At 49.1% G+C, this 15,490-nt stretch overlaps 1 protein-coding gene across 6 annotated transcripts in view; it reads left to right on the top strand.

The window, feature by feature from the left end:
• Window positions 1–15,490, top strand: part of mcph1 (microcephalin 1) — a 410,735-nt gene that overhangs the window by 98,912 nt on the left and 296,333 nt on the right. For 5 of the 6 annotated variants that reach the window (XM_038800431.1, XM_038800427.1, XM_038800429.1 and 2 more), the window contains one exon: window positions 6,349–6,386. The exons of the other annotated variant lie outside the window; for it this stretch is intronic. In XM_038800431.1, the coding sequence (XP_038656359.1) occupies window positions 6,349–6,386 (38 nt within the window). The remainder of the gene's footprint in view (window positions 1–6,348; window positions 6,387–15,490) is intronic. 6 annotated transcript variants of the gene reach the window in all.

The following is a 15,490-nucleotide window of genomic DNA, read 5'->3' as shown; positions in this document are numbered from 1 at the left end:
AGGTCATCCTCCCATTTCTTTCTTGTTGCGCCCAGTATGGTGTCGACCCTTTCTACCAGTCGGTCATACATGTTGCTACAGTTTCCTTCATCTAGGATGCTTGCGTCCAGTAACTCTTTCAGTAATGTCTGTCATAGTGTTTTTTGGGTGGGGATGGGAGTGCCGCCGTGGCGAGGGCCCGGAAGGCGATCCCCATGCAAGAGGCCTCTTGCACATGCACCCACTCGGCTTCTGGCTCCTTGATCCAGCCCCTTTTTGTCGGACCTTCTTTGGGATCCTAGCATTCTTCCCCCACCCCTCCCCCATATGAACGCCATGTTTAGTTTGTCTAAAGCTTTGAAAAAGGCTTTGAGGATATAGATCAGGATAGATCTAAGTAGGAAGAGGTACCTGGGCAGCACGTTTATTTTGATCGTCTGGACTCTCCCCGCGAGAGAGTGTAGGAGTATGTTCCATCGTTGCAGGTCCTTTTTTACTTCCTCTGTCAGACTGGTGAGGTTCCATTTGTGGATCTCTGTGCTCTCTGCCGCCCCTTCGGATCCCTCTCCAGCTTTTTGCTGCTCTGAGCGATTGCTAGCGGTTCGATCGCTAGGGCGAACAGCAGCGGGGACAGTGGGCATCCTTATCTCGTGCCCCTGTGCAGCTGGAAGTATCGGGAGTTGATGTTGCTGGTCCGTACGCTCGCCATGGGAGCATTGTATAGGAGTTTTACCCAGGAGGTGAATCCTGTTCCAAGCCCAGTACCTCTGAGGTATTTCCATTCGACTCTGTCAAAGGCCTTTTCTGCATTTAGGGAGACGATCACCTCTGGTATTCTCTCCCCGGAGGGGGTCATTATTACGTTCAGCAGGCACGTGATGTTCGAGGTTGGCTGTCTACCTTTGATAAAGCTCGTCTGGTCTCCTACGCCCACCTCTGGTACGCAGACTTCTAGCCTTTTGGCTAGGATTTTGGCCAGTATTTTGGCATCTGCATTCAGCAGTGAGAAGGGTCTGTATGACCCACATTCCGTTGGGTCTTTATTTTTCTTAGGTATCAGCGAGATTGAGGCCTGTGCTAGCGTGGGTGGCAGTGTGCCCCTAGCTAGCGAGTCTGTGAACATCTCCCGCAGGTGCGGGGCCAGTGCTGTAGCACATGTTTTGTAGAAGTCCGCCGGGAACCCATCTAATCTCGACGCCTTCCTAGCCTGCATAGAGCTAATGTTGTCCATGATCTCTCCCAGTGCTAGTGGTGCTTCCAGGCCCCGTTTTCTGCCCTCCCCCACGACTGGTACGTCCAGTCCATCAAGGAGCCGTTTCATCCCAGACTCTCCCATTGGGGGCTCTGAGGTGTACAGCCCTTGGTAGAAGGCCTTGAAGGTTTTGTTGATCATTTCTGGTCCTGTTTCTAATGAGCCTCTGGTATCCCTGATTTGTGCAATTTCTCTGGTGGCTGCCTGCTTTCTCAGCTGGTGTGCCAACAGGCGGCTGGCTTTGTCTCGTGTTCGTTTAGGGTCCCACGTGCCTGGCGGAGTTGGTGCACTGCTTGCCTGGTGGAGAGCAGATCAAAGTTCCTTTTTAGCTCTTTCCTCCGCCAGGAGCTCTACGGTCGGGGCTTCGGAGTATTTACGGTCCACCTCCAATATGGCGTTGACTAGCTGCTGCCTAGCCGCCCTTTCCTCCCTATCTCTTTGCTCTTTGAAAGCGATAATTTCCCCTCTTACTATGGCCTTTAGCGCTTCCCAGAACGTGGAGGAACATGAGACCTCCATGTTCTGGTTGTTCTCCATGTATTCTGCTATGGCCTGCGATATCTTTTCATTGACGGGCCCTGTCCGTCTCCAGCCTCCCGTCCATGGAGTGTGGAGCATGGTCGGATATCACAATTGCGGAGTATTACACTTTGTCTATCTGCAGAAGCACCGTTTTTCCCTCCACAAAGAAGTCAATTCTGGTGTATACGTTGTGTACTGGGGAAAAGAAGAATTCCTTCTCCCCTGGGTGGGTGAACCTCCAGGGGTCCACCGCTCCCATCTGTTCCATAAAAGTGACCGAGTTCCCTTTCCATGCTTGAGGTTTTCCCTGTTTTGGGGCTTGATCTATCAATCGTTGGATCCTGTACACAGTTGAAGCCCCCCCCCCCCCCCCACCATGATTAGTCGGTGCGTCACTATGTCGGGGGTTTCTGCCATGGTCTTTTTGATGAAGCTCATGTCGTCCGAGTTGGGCACGTACACGTTAACTAGTACTACCGGTGCCCCATCTATGGCCCCACTGACCATGACGTACCGTCCCCTGGGTCTGTAACCGTCTTTGTCGCCCTAAACATCGTCCTCTTGCCGATCAGTATTGCCACCCCCCTGGCCCTTGTCCCATAGCAGGATTGGTAGGTTTGTCCCACCCAGCCCTTTCTTACCCGCAGTTGGTCCTGCTCTCTCAGGTGTGTCTCTTGGAGGAAGACTATGTCAGCCTTCATATTTCTTATGTGGGTGAGGACTCTAGATCTTTTCACTGGGCAGTTGAGTCCCTTTACGTTCCACGTGACTATCCTGGTGGGGGGCTTCAGTCACCTCGCTCCTGTGGGATTAACCATATTTACCTCGTGGACGCGCCCCTGCCATCCGGGGTTTCCCTTTGTTGGGGGGCCGTCCAGGATGGCCGCTGTCATTGCTCTCTCCATGCAGTCGGGTCCCTGCGCTCCGGGGTTTCCCTTTGTTGGGGGGCCGTCCAGGATGGCCGCTGTCATTGCTCTCTCCATGCAGTCGGGTCCCTGCGCTCCGGGGTTTCCCTTTGCTGGGGGGCCGTCCAGGATGGCCGCTGTCATTGCTCTCTCCATGCAGTCGGGTCCCTGCGCTCCAGGGTTTCCCTTTGTCCCGGGGGCACCCGACATGTCCGCTGATTGTGCGTCCGCCACGTGGGTAATCCCCTGCACTCTGGAGTCTCCCTTCGCCCAGAGACTCTTTGTTCCGAGCCATTAGTTGTGGCACTTTGTAGCCCTATTGTTATTCTCTTTCTAGCCTTGTTTGTCCCTCCTTCCCTGTGTCTGCCCCTCCCCCCCGGTTCCTCCCTTTCCCCTCCTCTTTTCTCCCTCTCCCGCATACCCCTCTTTGTCCCTCTTTCCCCTGTTCCTATCCCCGTTTGCTCTCCCGCCTCTGCTGAGTGCCCCCTCCCTGCCAGCACCATCCCCCCTGTTGAGGGCGCGCTGCGACCCTGCTTTGTTGCATGCCCCCAGCGCTAGCTTTCCTGCTAGTGCAGTGGCCTCCCCTCTCGGGAGTCATTGTCTTGCTTCTCCCTTGCCCGACCTCTGCCATTTTCTGCCCACTCTTTCCCCGTCCTACCCTGTACTCCTCTCGCTTGCTCTCCATTCTCCTTTATTCTCGTTCTCTCGTGCTGGGGCCTGGTCTCCCACCTGAAGCGGTCCCTCAGGTAGTGGTTTGCTTTTTGTTCAGGGTGCGTCTCTAATGAAGTGTCCTTCCCATTTGTAGGTTCTGTTTTGCCTGGCCCAGCGCAGGATTGACTCCCTGTCTTTGTACCGGTGCAGTTTAGCTGTAACTGCCTTCGGTTGATCGCCTGCCTTGGGCTTCAGGCGCAGCGACCGGTGTGCTCTGTCCATTTCTGATGGGTTGAGGAAGGTTTTCCTCCCCAATAAGTTGCCCAACATCTCAGCCACATATGTCATGGGGTTTCTACCCTCGATCCCCTCTGGTAGGCCTTACATTTTGCCTTCTTGAGCGGTTTTCTTGATCGTCCACTCTGCCCTTCAGTCGCCCCTGCGTTGTGACCAGTCTCGCCACCTGCTTCTCCAGGGCCGTGATCCGGTCGATCATGTCAGTCGCAGCCCTCTCCAGCTCCTTAATGGTCGCCTCTTGGGCTTCCAGTTTCTCCTCTTGGGCTTCCAGTTTCTCCTCTTGGGCTTCCAGTTTCTCCTCTTGGGCTTCCAGTTTCTCCTCTTGGGCTTCCAGTTTCTTCTCTGCTCTGCCCAGGACGAGCAGCATCTCCGTCAGGGCCTTGGCCATTGTTGCCTGTACTGCAGCCTCTATGTCTGCTCTGGCCTCTGCCTTGTTTTCCTGCTGATGGTACCTCAGTGCCTCAGCAAAGGCTGCCTTCCAGTTCCAGTTCCTCCCTGGCCCAAGGGGAAAATGCTCCTGTCTGTCCAGCTCTTTTTGTTGCGGTGAACTTTCCGTTCCACCGCTTCGTACGCCAGTTGGCTTGCCTGAGCTGGCTCGCCTACGGCTTCTTCTGCTTGTGGTGCCCTTTCTTCCTCTGCTTTGGCTCCCTTCTGGCATTTTTTTTCTTTCCCCCCCCCCTCCCTCTGTTCCCTCTTTCCCCCTTTGTCCCCCCTCTTTTCTTTCCCCCTCCCTTCTCTCCTTTAACCCTTTTTTTCCCCCCTTAAACCCCTTTTTCAAAAAATGTTTTTTAAAAGTTTTTAAAAAGTGAGTGATTGGTCTTGACATTGAGGCAGCATTTTCCCGAGTATGACATCAAGATGCAAACTTGATAGCAATGGGAATTGGGGGGGGGGGGGGGGGGGCGTGGGGAACCTCACCGTTGATTGGAGTGATGCCAGCACAAAGGAAGGTGTTCCAGCACATTGCTGCATAGGGTCCAGAGGATAGCGTGATAGGTCCAACCATCTCAAGGTGGTTCATCAATGCCCTTCCCTCCATCACAAGGTCAGAAGCAGGGATGTTTGCTAATGGTTGCACAATGTTCAGTACCATTCACAGCCTGTGTACATATGTCCTAAGATCTAAGCAACATTCAAACTTGTGCTGATAAGTCAGAAGTAGCAGTCATGACACAAGTGCCAGACAACAATCATTTCCAATAAGAGAGAATCTAACCATCCCTCATTAACATTCAATGGCATTCTCAAAGCTGAACCCCCACCATCAACACTGGTGGTTGCCATTGACCAGAAACTGAACTGAACCAGCTGTATAAATAAAAGCAAATTACTGCGGATGCTGGAATCTGAAACGAAAGGGAAAATGCTGGAAAATCTCAGCAAGTCTGGCAGCATCTGTAGGGAGAGAAACAAGCTAATGTTTCGAGTCCGATGACTCTTAAATACTATGGCGGCAAAAGCAGGTCAAAGGCTGGAAATCCCGCAACGAGTAACTCACCTCCTGCCCCTCCCCAAAGCCTGTCCACCATCAACAAGGGACAAGTCAAGAGATCAAGAATTTCCACTTGCCTGGATGTATGTGTCTGCAACAACACTCAAGAACTATCCAGAACAAAGCAACCTGCTTAATCAGCATCTTATCCATGAACACAAACGTGTGACTGCAGTGTATATCATCTACAAGCTGCACTCAGACTCACCGAGGCTCCTCTGACAGCACCTCCCAAACTGGCAGCATCTACTACAGGGGTGGGCAAACTACGGCCCGCGGGCCGCATGCGGCCCGCCAAAGGTATTTCTGCGGCCCACCAAGTCATTAAAAAAAAAAAAAAAAATCTTTAAAAAAAATTTTTTTTTTTTTTTTTTTAAATTTTTTTTTAAGGTTAATGGGGGGGGGGGCTGTTGGGTTACTTACTGGTATAGGATGGATACGTTGACTTGAGTAGGGTGATCATTGCTCGGCACAACGTCGAGGGCCGAAGGGCCTGTTCTGTGCTGTACTGTTCTATGTTCTATATGAGGCGCCCAGAATCATAACCGGGTGAAGTAATTATTTTACTTATGCGGCCCTTTGTGAATTGTGAATTTCTGAATGTGGCCCTTGCACGGAAAAGTTTGCCCACCCCTGATCTACTACCTCGAAGAACAAGGGCATTTTCCATGGATACAGCACTACCTGCAAGTTTCAGTCCAACATCCTGACTTGGAAATATATTGATGTTTCTTCACCACTGGGTCAGTATCCCAGAACGCCTTACCAAAAAGCAATGTGGACTGCAGAATTTCAGAAGTTGACTCAATGCAATAGTCTTAAACAATGCCCAAATCCCCTGAATGGAAAAAAAGTCTCACTTAATGTATGGTTCCTTACTCATGACCATAAACAGAAAGTGGTAATATTAATAGAAAATATTTTTCTATGCAGCAATATGAAAGTAAGAATACAAAGTACTGCAAATGCTGGAAATCTGAGGTAAAAACAGAAAACGCTCATCATCTTCAACAGCAACTCTGGAAAGAGAAATAGAGTTAGTGTTTCAGGGCTGTGATCTTTCATCCGAACTGTGCAAGTACTCTCTTGTATAACATTAAACAGTTTTAATAAACAAATTACAACAGGCTCTTTGACCGCAATCTGCTGCTCCATTTCTTGCAAAATCTTTGATGTAATTGTGTTGAACAGCATGACCAGGAATGATTATAGGCTTTAAGAATTAATACTGATTTTCTTTATTTTTGTAGCCAAGCAGAACACTAGTCATGACGAGCATGCCCTCAGAGTAAGTGCAAAATTTCTTTTTGTTAATTTTTATTTCCCCTGAACCTTAACAAGAGCTTATAACCTTGGAAAGTTGGCAGCTATGTTCAGGGAGAAGCTAGATTTAACATGCGATAAAGAATGTATTATGCGGAGTTGGAAATATTGCGTAATAACCTTGTCCTGAAGCAGGAGTGAATTTTTAAATTCTTAGTCTTTCAACAGTTGTTGCCTGTAGAGTGTATTCATTTTGTACAAATTGATCTCAATAACACTGCTTTGAAATTGTTTTGTTGCAAGAAACTGGAAATTAAATAAGGTGCACAGTGGTGAGCACTGCTGTCTCACAGTTCCAGCGACCTGGATTCAATTTCAGCCTTGGGTGACTGTCTGCGTGGAGTTTGCTCGTTCTCCCCGTGTCTGCGTGGGTTTCCTCCAGGTGCTCCGGTTTCCTCCCACTGTCCAAAGAAGTGCAAGCTAGGTGGATTGTTCATGCTAAATTGCCCCTTAGTGTCCAAAAGGTTAGGAGGGGTTACTGGGTTATAGGGATAGGAGGTGTGGGCTTGAGTCGAGTGCACTTTCCAAGGGCCAGTGCAGATACGGTGGGCCGAATGGCCTCCTTCTGCACTGTAAATTCTATGAATAAAACCTTTTGTATGAAAACAGCAATGAACTGTCCCATTTTTAAATTGAAAGTATTTCTGGTTCCTTCTCTTTGTTTTCTCCAAATCTTTCTTGAGGACACTGGTTGCTGCTTCAGTAAGTAGAATCTGCGAGTAACACATTACACACTTGACCCCCGATCCCTGATTCCACCCCCCCTCAACAGTCAACGGTAACCAACTCCCGAAAGTGCGAAATGAACAATTGTAGAGCCCCTCCTTCACCACCTAACCTGTATCAGCCCTAACCTCGCACAAGTGGTCGAGGCATTCACCCTCCGCAGTACCTCACACCACACCCCCCCCTTCCAATGCCCCAACCCCCCCCCACCCCCTCCCCCTCTCCCCAGCTCCTCCTCCCACTTTGCCTTAATCCTATTCATAGAAACCCTGTCCACTTCCAGGATCCTTCCGTAGCACGCTGAAACAAACCCAACTCCAGCCCTCCGCTGACACCACTGCCTCCAGCAACGAAGAGTGCTATCGGGAAGCTCCAGGGAACCTTTCTTGCGAAGTCCCAAACCTGCAGGTTCCCCCATTCTTCTCTCCCAACTCCTCCAGGCTGGCAATCGCCCCAAGGAACAAATCCTTTATTTTCTTGATTCCCTTCTCATCCCATCTCCGAAACCTTGCATCCATCCTCCCCGCATGATTCTTCCTAATCGGCATCCCCCCTGACCCGGCCCCCAGCTTAAAATGTTGCCTGACCTGCCTCCAACTCTTCAATGCGGCCACCACCATATTGGACTCACCGAACACTTTCCCGAAGACATCGGAAGTGGCACCGTTACCAGTGCCCGCAACCCATTCCTCCTGCACAAGTCCGCCTCCAGCTTCACCCACCGAGCCTCCTCTTCCTTGCTCCAGCCCCACACCTTCTCCACATTCGCCGCCCAATAAAGGTACAGCAAATTTGGGAATCCTAGCCCCCCTCCCCCCTGTCATCCTCTCTGCAGTTCCTCATCCTCCTAATCCTGGCCACCTTACCCACCAGATGAACGCGGATTTGCCCACCCACCTGAAGAAGTACTTTGATGAAAACACCAGCAGGCACTGGATTAAAAACAAGAATTGCAGCAAAACATTAATTTTAACTACCTGCATCGGGCCCGCCAACGACAGAAGGAGGTTGTCCCACCTTGATAGATCGGCCTTTATCCTCCCCACCAAACTAGTGAAATTATATTTTCGGAGCCCTCCCGAATCCCAGGCCACCTGCACCCCCAAGTACCTAAAGTGAGTTGCCGCCAAACTAAATATCAGGCCCCCCCCCACACCACCCCCTAATCACGGCAGGGAGACCATAAAATACTCGCTCTTGCCTAAATTCAACTTATACCCTGAGAACGCCCCGAATCTCTGCAGCTCCATTATGCTCCCCACTGATGTGCTCAGTCCCAAGATATACAATAGCAGATCATCGGCGTATAAGGACACCCGATGTTCCACCCCCAGCCCCTCACTATCCCCTGCCACACTCCGAGCTCATTAAGACCAAGGGCTTTATAGCCAATGTAAACAACAGGGAGGACATAGGGCACCCCCGAGTTCACACTGTTAGTGCGAACACTCACCATCGGCTCCATATACAACAGCTGCACCCACGCCACGAAGCTCAGCCCAATTCCAAATCTCTCCAATGCTGACATGAAGTCACCCTACTCTACCTGATCAAACTTTGTGTCCAGTGTCACCACCACCTCCGCCTCCTATCCCTCCACCGGAGATAGGTTCACATTCAATAACCTCCTCATGTTCGAGAATAGCTGCCTTCCCTTCACAAATCCCATCTGATCATCCCCAATCACCTTCAGAAGATATCCCTCCAACCTTGATGCCAACACCTTTGCCAATATCTTAGCATCTACATTCAGTAGAGATATGGGCCTATATGACCCACACTCCACTGGACCTTTATCGTTCTTTAGCAGCAACAAAATCTAAGCTTGCCCCATTGTCTGTGACAAGACACCCCTGCCTATCGCTTCCTCAAACATTCCCACCATCAGCGGCTCAAACTTAAATTTCTTATAGAATTCAACTGGGAACCCATCAAGCCCCGCTGCCTTCCCTGCCTGCATCCTCCCAGTCACCTCCTTCACCTCCTCCTCTTCCCCCCTGCCCCTCCAAGCCTGCTCTATCTTCCTCACCCAGCCTCGGATACTCAAACCATTCCAGGAACTCTCTCATCTCCCGTTCCTCCCTCGGTGGTTCAGACCTATATAGATCCTCATAAAACTCCTCAAATATTTTATTGATCTGCTCCCCACTGTCAGCTTCCCCATCTTGTCCCGTACTTGAACTATCTCCCTCGCCGCCGCCTCCCTCCGGAGCTGGCCGGCCAGCATATGCCCTACCTTCTCCCCGTGCTCACAGACTGTCCCCATCACCCTTAAATGATGCACCGCTTTCCCTGTGGATAGCTGGTCAAATTTCACCTTCAACTCCTTCCTCTTGGCCAAGAACCTGTGTCCTGGTCCCCCGCATACCTCCCATCCACCTCCAGAATCTCCTCTATCAGTTTCTGGCACTCCCTCTTGTCCATCTTAGCTTTGAACAAAATCACCACCCCACCCCTTCAGCACTGCCTTCTGAGCTTCTCAAACCACCGACTGCGAAACCTCCACCGTGCAATTAAACGCCACATATTCCTCAATCATCTTTTTTTTTTAAAAAAGTATTTTTAACTACGGTTTTTCAGAATAAAACAGTAGTAACAATAATAACGAAACAAACTAGTGAACATTAACATAGTGCAAAAAAAGAATATACAATAATAATTAAATAGACATTACCCCACACGACTCAGTCTTCCCACACCATCCCAATGAAGCACTCACCCCCCCCACCCCCTTACGGATTGCTGCTGCTGCTGACATTTTAATTTTCCCCGAGAAAATCGACGACCGGCTGCCACCTCCTAGAGAACCCTACCGTAGACACTCTTAAGGCAAACCTTATTTTCTTGAGGCTGACAAACCCAGCCATGTCAGTAACCCAAGTCTCTACACTCGGGGGCTTCGAGTCCCTCCACATTAATAAAATCCGTCTCCGGGCTACTAGGGAGGCAAAGGCCAAGGCGCTGCCTCTTTCGCCCCCTGAACTCCCGGGTCTTCTGACACTCCAAAGATCGCGATCTCTGGACTCGGCACCACCCGTATGTTAAGCACCTTGGACATTGCCCTCGCAAACCCTTGCTAGAACTCTCCAAGCTCCAGGCATACCCAAAACAGGGCTGCCCTTGCATCTCATACAACTGTCTTCTACCCCAAAAAACTTGCTCATTCTCGCTGCCGTCATGTGTGCCCAGTGGACCACCTTAAATTGAATTAGACTGAGCCTGGCACATGATGAGGAATTAACCCTACCCAGGACCTCTGCACACAGACCCGCTTCCAACTCCTCACATAGCTCCTCCTCCCACTTGCCCTTGAGCTCTTCCACTGGGGTTTCCTCCACCTCCTGTAGTTCCTGGTAGATATCCAACACCTTCCCCCTCCCCCACCCAGGTGCCGGAGACCACCCTGTCCTGTATCCTCAGTGGCGGCAACGTCGGAAAGGCCACAACTTCAGATGATCAGCCCCACCTCGACCCATTTGTTTTCATTTCATTTTAACTGTCTTTTACCATTTATTTCTTTCTTAATATACATTTAATTCCCCCCCCCCCCAATCTTAGCCACCTTTCCTGCACCTTTCTCCTCTTTGCTTCCCCCTTCACCTCCCCCCACACCTACAGTTCATCCTCTGATGTTATTTTCCCTGCTGTTTGACCTTTCACATCTTTTGTCCTCTCTGGGAACTGCCATTAGCACTCTTTCCCCTTGGGATCTGTGGCCATTAGCACTCACTTTCCCTGGGTTTCTGTGGCTATGACTCACCTTTCATTCTCACTCCACAGTATAAATATTTCCCACTTTCTCTGTTTGTTAGCTTTGACAAAGAGTCATCGGACTCGAAACATTAGCTTTTTTCTCTCCCTACAGATGCTGCCAGACTTGCTGAGATTTTCCAGCATTTTCCCTTTCGTTTTGGAAAGGCCATGACCTGTTTTTTCAGGAAGGCTCGTACTTACAGATATTTAAAGGCGTTTCCTGGCGGCAGATTAAATTTGTCCTCTAACGCCTTCAAACTGGGAAAGCTTCCATCTATGAACAGATCTTCTTCTGATCCTTCTGATGCCTGCCCTCTGCCAGCTCTGGAACCCACCATCCATCCTACCCGGCACAAACCTGTGGTTGTTACATATCGGAGTCCAGTCCGACACTCCCTCCACCCTCCACCTTCTTGTACCTCCTCCACTGTCCCCAGATCCACAGTGTCGCCACCACCACTGGACCCCGTGGCCTGGATCACAAACCTTTCCCATGTTCAGTTTGTACCCTGAAAAACTAACAAAATCCCTCAGGATACCACCCCCATCCCCTCCACAGGGTCCGAAAAGTACAGGAGCATATCATCCGCGTATAGCGAGACCCGATGTTCCACCCCCCCTCCCCTCCCCGAACCAGTCCCCGCCAGTTGTTTGAGGCTCTCAGCACCATAGATAGTGGTTCTAAAGCTAAGGCAAATACTAACGGGGAGAGGGGACACTCCTGCCTCGTTCCCCAGTGAAGCTCGAAGTACCCCGACCTCAGCATGTTTGTACATACACTTGCTACAGGCGCCTGGTACAGCAGTTTCACCCAGCCAATAAAGTCCTCACCAAACCAGAACCTCCCCACCGTTTCCCACAGGTACCCACACTCTACCCAGTCAAAGGTTTTCTCTGCGTTCATTGCTGTGACCACCTCTGCCTCTCCCCCCCCCCCCCCCCCGAGGGCATCATAGTAATATTCAAAAGTCTCCAGACATTGGTATTGAGTTGTCTGCCTTCAACAAACCCAGTCTGGTCTTCCTCTATCACCCCTGGGACGCAATCCTCAATTCTTGTGGCCAGAATCTTAGCTAGCAATTTGGCATCCACGTTTAAAAGCGAAATCGGCCTATATGACCCGCAATGTTCCGGGTCCTTCCCTCGTTTAAGAATGAGTGAGATCAAGGCCTGTGACATTGTTGGGGGGAGGGTTCCTTTCTCTCTAGCCTCATTGAAGGTCCTCATCAGCTCAATCACCTTCTCGATCTTATCACAAGACCTCCGGTCCACTACCAAACCAACGTCCAATCTCCACCCCGGCCTCTGGGCCATCCCCTTCTCCAAAACCACATCCAATCAATACAGAGCATGGTCTGAAATCACTATTGCTGAGTACTCTGACCTCCTAATCCCAACCAATAGCACCTTCCCCACCTTTCACACCTCACAAGCCCATCGAATCCTGTTCGACCGGTTTCTAACGACACGGCCCCTCCCCCCACCACATGCCTGTTCAATCGCCAACCTTCACTTGCTAGTATGGAGGCCCCTTCCCAGGCCTCTCCCCAGCTATTCCCCTCCCCCAAGACCCAGTGCTTGAAAATAAAGACAAAAAGTCTACCCTCGAGTACACATTGTGTACCAGCAAGAAGAATGAATACTTCCGTTCCATCTGGTGCAGGAACCTCCACGGGTCCACCTCCCATATTCCTCATAAGCCCAGCTGGCGCCTTTGTCCCACCCTAACATGAGTACGGCCACAACTGTGACCTTGGATTCATGTCACATTACATTCATCCCCCACCATCTGACCTGGGCTTGCGAAATCCTACCAACTGGCTTGAGACAATTCACACCTCTTTAGCCTGGGATTACCCCTATCACTGGATCTGTAAAGACTTAATTCCCTGCAAATGCTCGCATTCAAAGCATTGTCTTGCATCTTTGACTTTGTCTATATTGTGTTTCTGGAATATACCTCTTCATTCACCTGAGGAAGGAGCAATGTTCCGAAAGCTCGTGATTTGAAACAAACCTGTTGCACTTTAACCTGGTGTTGTAAGACTTCTTACTATATAGTCAGAAACAACTGTAGACTATAACAAATGTTAACTGCCCTCTCACATTCAACCAACCCAAAACCTCAGCTGTTCCCCTCACAAATACTGAACAAGAAACAACCCAAAAAGAAAGATAACGACTAAGCACAGTCCCCATCCCCTCAATCCCAGTCCCATCTCTAATTTCAGTCCCAATCCTCTGGCCTTCACAAACGCCTCTGCTATCTCCACCGTTTCGAAGTAGAAGTCTCTCGAATTGTAAGTCATCTTCAGCTTTGCCGGGTAGACTGTGCCGTTACTGTAGAGTGCCGCCTTCACCCATCCAAAGGCTGCCCTCCCTCTCTCCATTCCCACCATCTTGGTATATTCGGGCAGCATGATGGCGCAGTGGGTTAGCCCTGTTGCCTCACGGCGCCGAGGTCCCAGGTTCGATTCCGGCTCTGAGTCATTGTGGAGGTTGCACATTCTCCCCAAAAGGCTTACTAAGGGGGAAAGTGTAAGGCAGAGAAGCCATAGTCAAAAATCAAAAAGCGCAACAGTACCACGTACAGTGACTGAGGGGACCTCAGTGAATAGGCCCAGTAATACTAAAAGGAATAAAACGGGGAGTAAAAACATAAATGGTAAGCGACGCGGCAGGTTGTTACATGAAGATATGGGTTCAACGACAAGGAAAATTAGGAGAAAAGTTAAGAGGAAATATAACTTAGGAGAGGTTACTGATCGAAGTGTTAAGTTTCAGAACAGAAGTATAAAAGCCAACATAAGTGTACTTTATCTGAATGCTCGTAGTATTCGGAATAAGGTAAATGAGTTGATGGCACAAATCATCGTGAATGACTATGATTTAGTGGTCATTACTGAAATATGGTTAAAGGATGGTCACGACTGGGAGTTAAATATCCGAGGTTATCAAACTATTCGGAAGGACAGAGTGGATGGTAAGGGAGGTGATGTAGCTCTGTTATTTAAGGATGACATCGGGCAATAGTAAGGGATGACATTGGTGCTATGGAGGATAAGGTTGAATCCATTTGGGTGGAAATCAGGAATAGTAAGGCGAAAAAGTCACTGATAGGAGTAGTCTATAGGCCCCAAATAGTAACATTATGGTGGGGCAGGCAATAAACAAAGAAATAACTGATGCATGTAGAAATGGTACAGCAGTTATCATGAGGGATTTTAATCTACACGTCGATTGGTTTAACCAGGTCGGTCAAGGCAGCCTTGAGGAGGTGTTGACAGAATGTATCCACAATAGTTTCCGAGAACAGTATGTAATGGAACCTATGAGGGAACAAGCTGTCCTCAATCTGGACCTGTGTAATGAGACAGGATTGATTAATGATCTCATAGTTAGGGATCCTCTCGGAATGAGCGATCACAATATGGTGGAATTTAAAATACAGATGGAGGGTGAGAAGGTAAAATCAAACACTAATGTTTTGTGCTTCAACAGAGGAGATTACAATGGGATGAGAGAGGAACTAGCTAAGGTAGACTGGGAGCAAAGACTTTATGGTGAAACAGTTGAGGAACAGTGGAGAACCTTTCAAGCGATTTTTCACAGTGCTCAGCAAAGGTTTATACCAACAAAAAGGAAGGACGGTAGAAAGAAGGAAAATCGACCGTGGATATCTAAGGAAATAAGGGAGAGTATCAAATTGAAGGAAAAAGTATACAAAGTGGCAAAGATTAGTGGGAGACTAGAGGACTGGGAAATCTTTAGGGGGCAACAGAAAGCTGCTAAAAAAGTTATAAAGAAGAGTAAGATAGATTATGAGAGTAAACCTGCTCAGAATATAAAAACAGATAGTAAAAGTTTCTACAAATATGTAAAACAAAAAAGAGTGTCTTAGGTAAATATTGGTCCTTCAGAGGATGAGAAGAGAGATTTAATAATGGGGGATGAGGAAATGGCTGAGGAACTGAACAGGTTTTTTGGGTCGGTCTTCACAGTGGAAGACACAAATAACATGCCAGTGATTGATAGAAATGAGGCTATGACAGGTGAGGACCTTGAGATGATTGTTATCACTAAGGAGGTAGTGATGGGCAAGCTAATGGGGCTAAAGGTAGACAAGTCTCCTGTCCCTGATGGAATGCATCCCAGAGTGCTAAAAGAGATGGCTAGGGAAATTGCAAATGAACTAGTGATAATTTACCAAAATTCACTAGACTCTAGGGTGGTCCCAGCGGATTGGAAATTAGCAAACGTGACACCACTGTTTAAAAAAGGAGGTAGGCAGAAAGTGGGTAATTATAGGCCAGTGAGCTTAACTTCGGTAGTAGGGAAGATGCTGGAAGCTATCATCAAGGAAGAAATAGTGAGGTATCTGGATGGAAATTGTCCCATTGGGCAGATGCAGAATGGGTTCATAAAGGCCAGGTCGTGCTAACTAATTTAGTGGAATTTTTTGAGGACATTACCAGTGCGGTAGATAACGGGGAGCCAATGGATGTGGTATATCTGGATTTCCAGAAAGCCTTTAACAAGGTGCCACTCAAAAGGTTGCTGCATAAGATAAAGATGCATGGCATAAGGGTA

Source organism: Scyliorhinus canicula, chromosome 6, assembly GCF_902713615.1.
Source record: "Scyliorhinus canicula chromosome 6, sScyCan1.1, whole genome shotgun sequence".
NCBI classification, from domain to species: domain Eukaryota; kingdom Metazoa; phylum Chordata; class Chondrichthyes; order Carcharhiniformes; family Scyliorhinidae; genus Scyliorhinus; species Scyliorhinus canicula.
The sequence above is the reverse complement of the archived record's forward strand: the minus strand, read 5'-3'. Positions and strand labels throughout refer to the sequence as shown.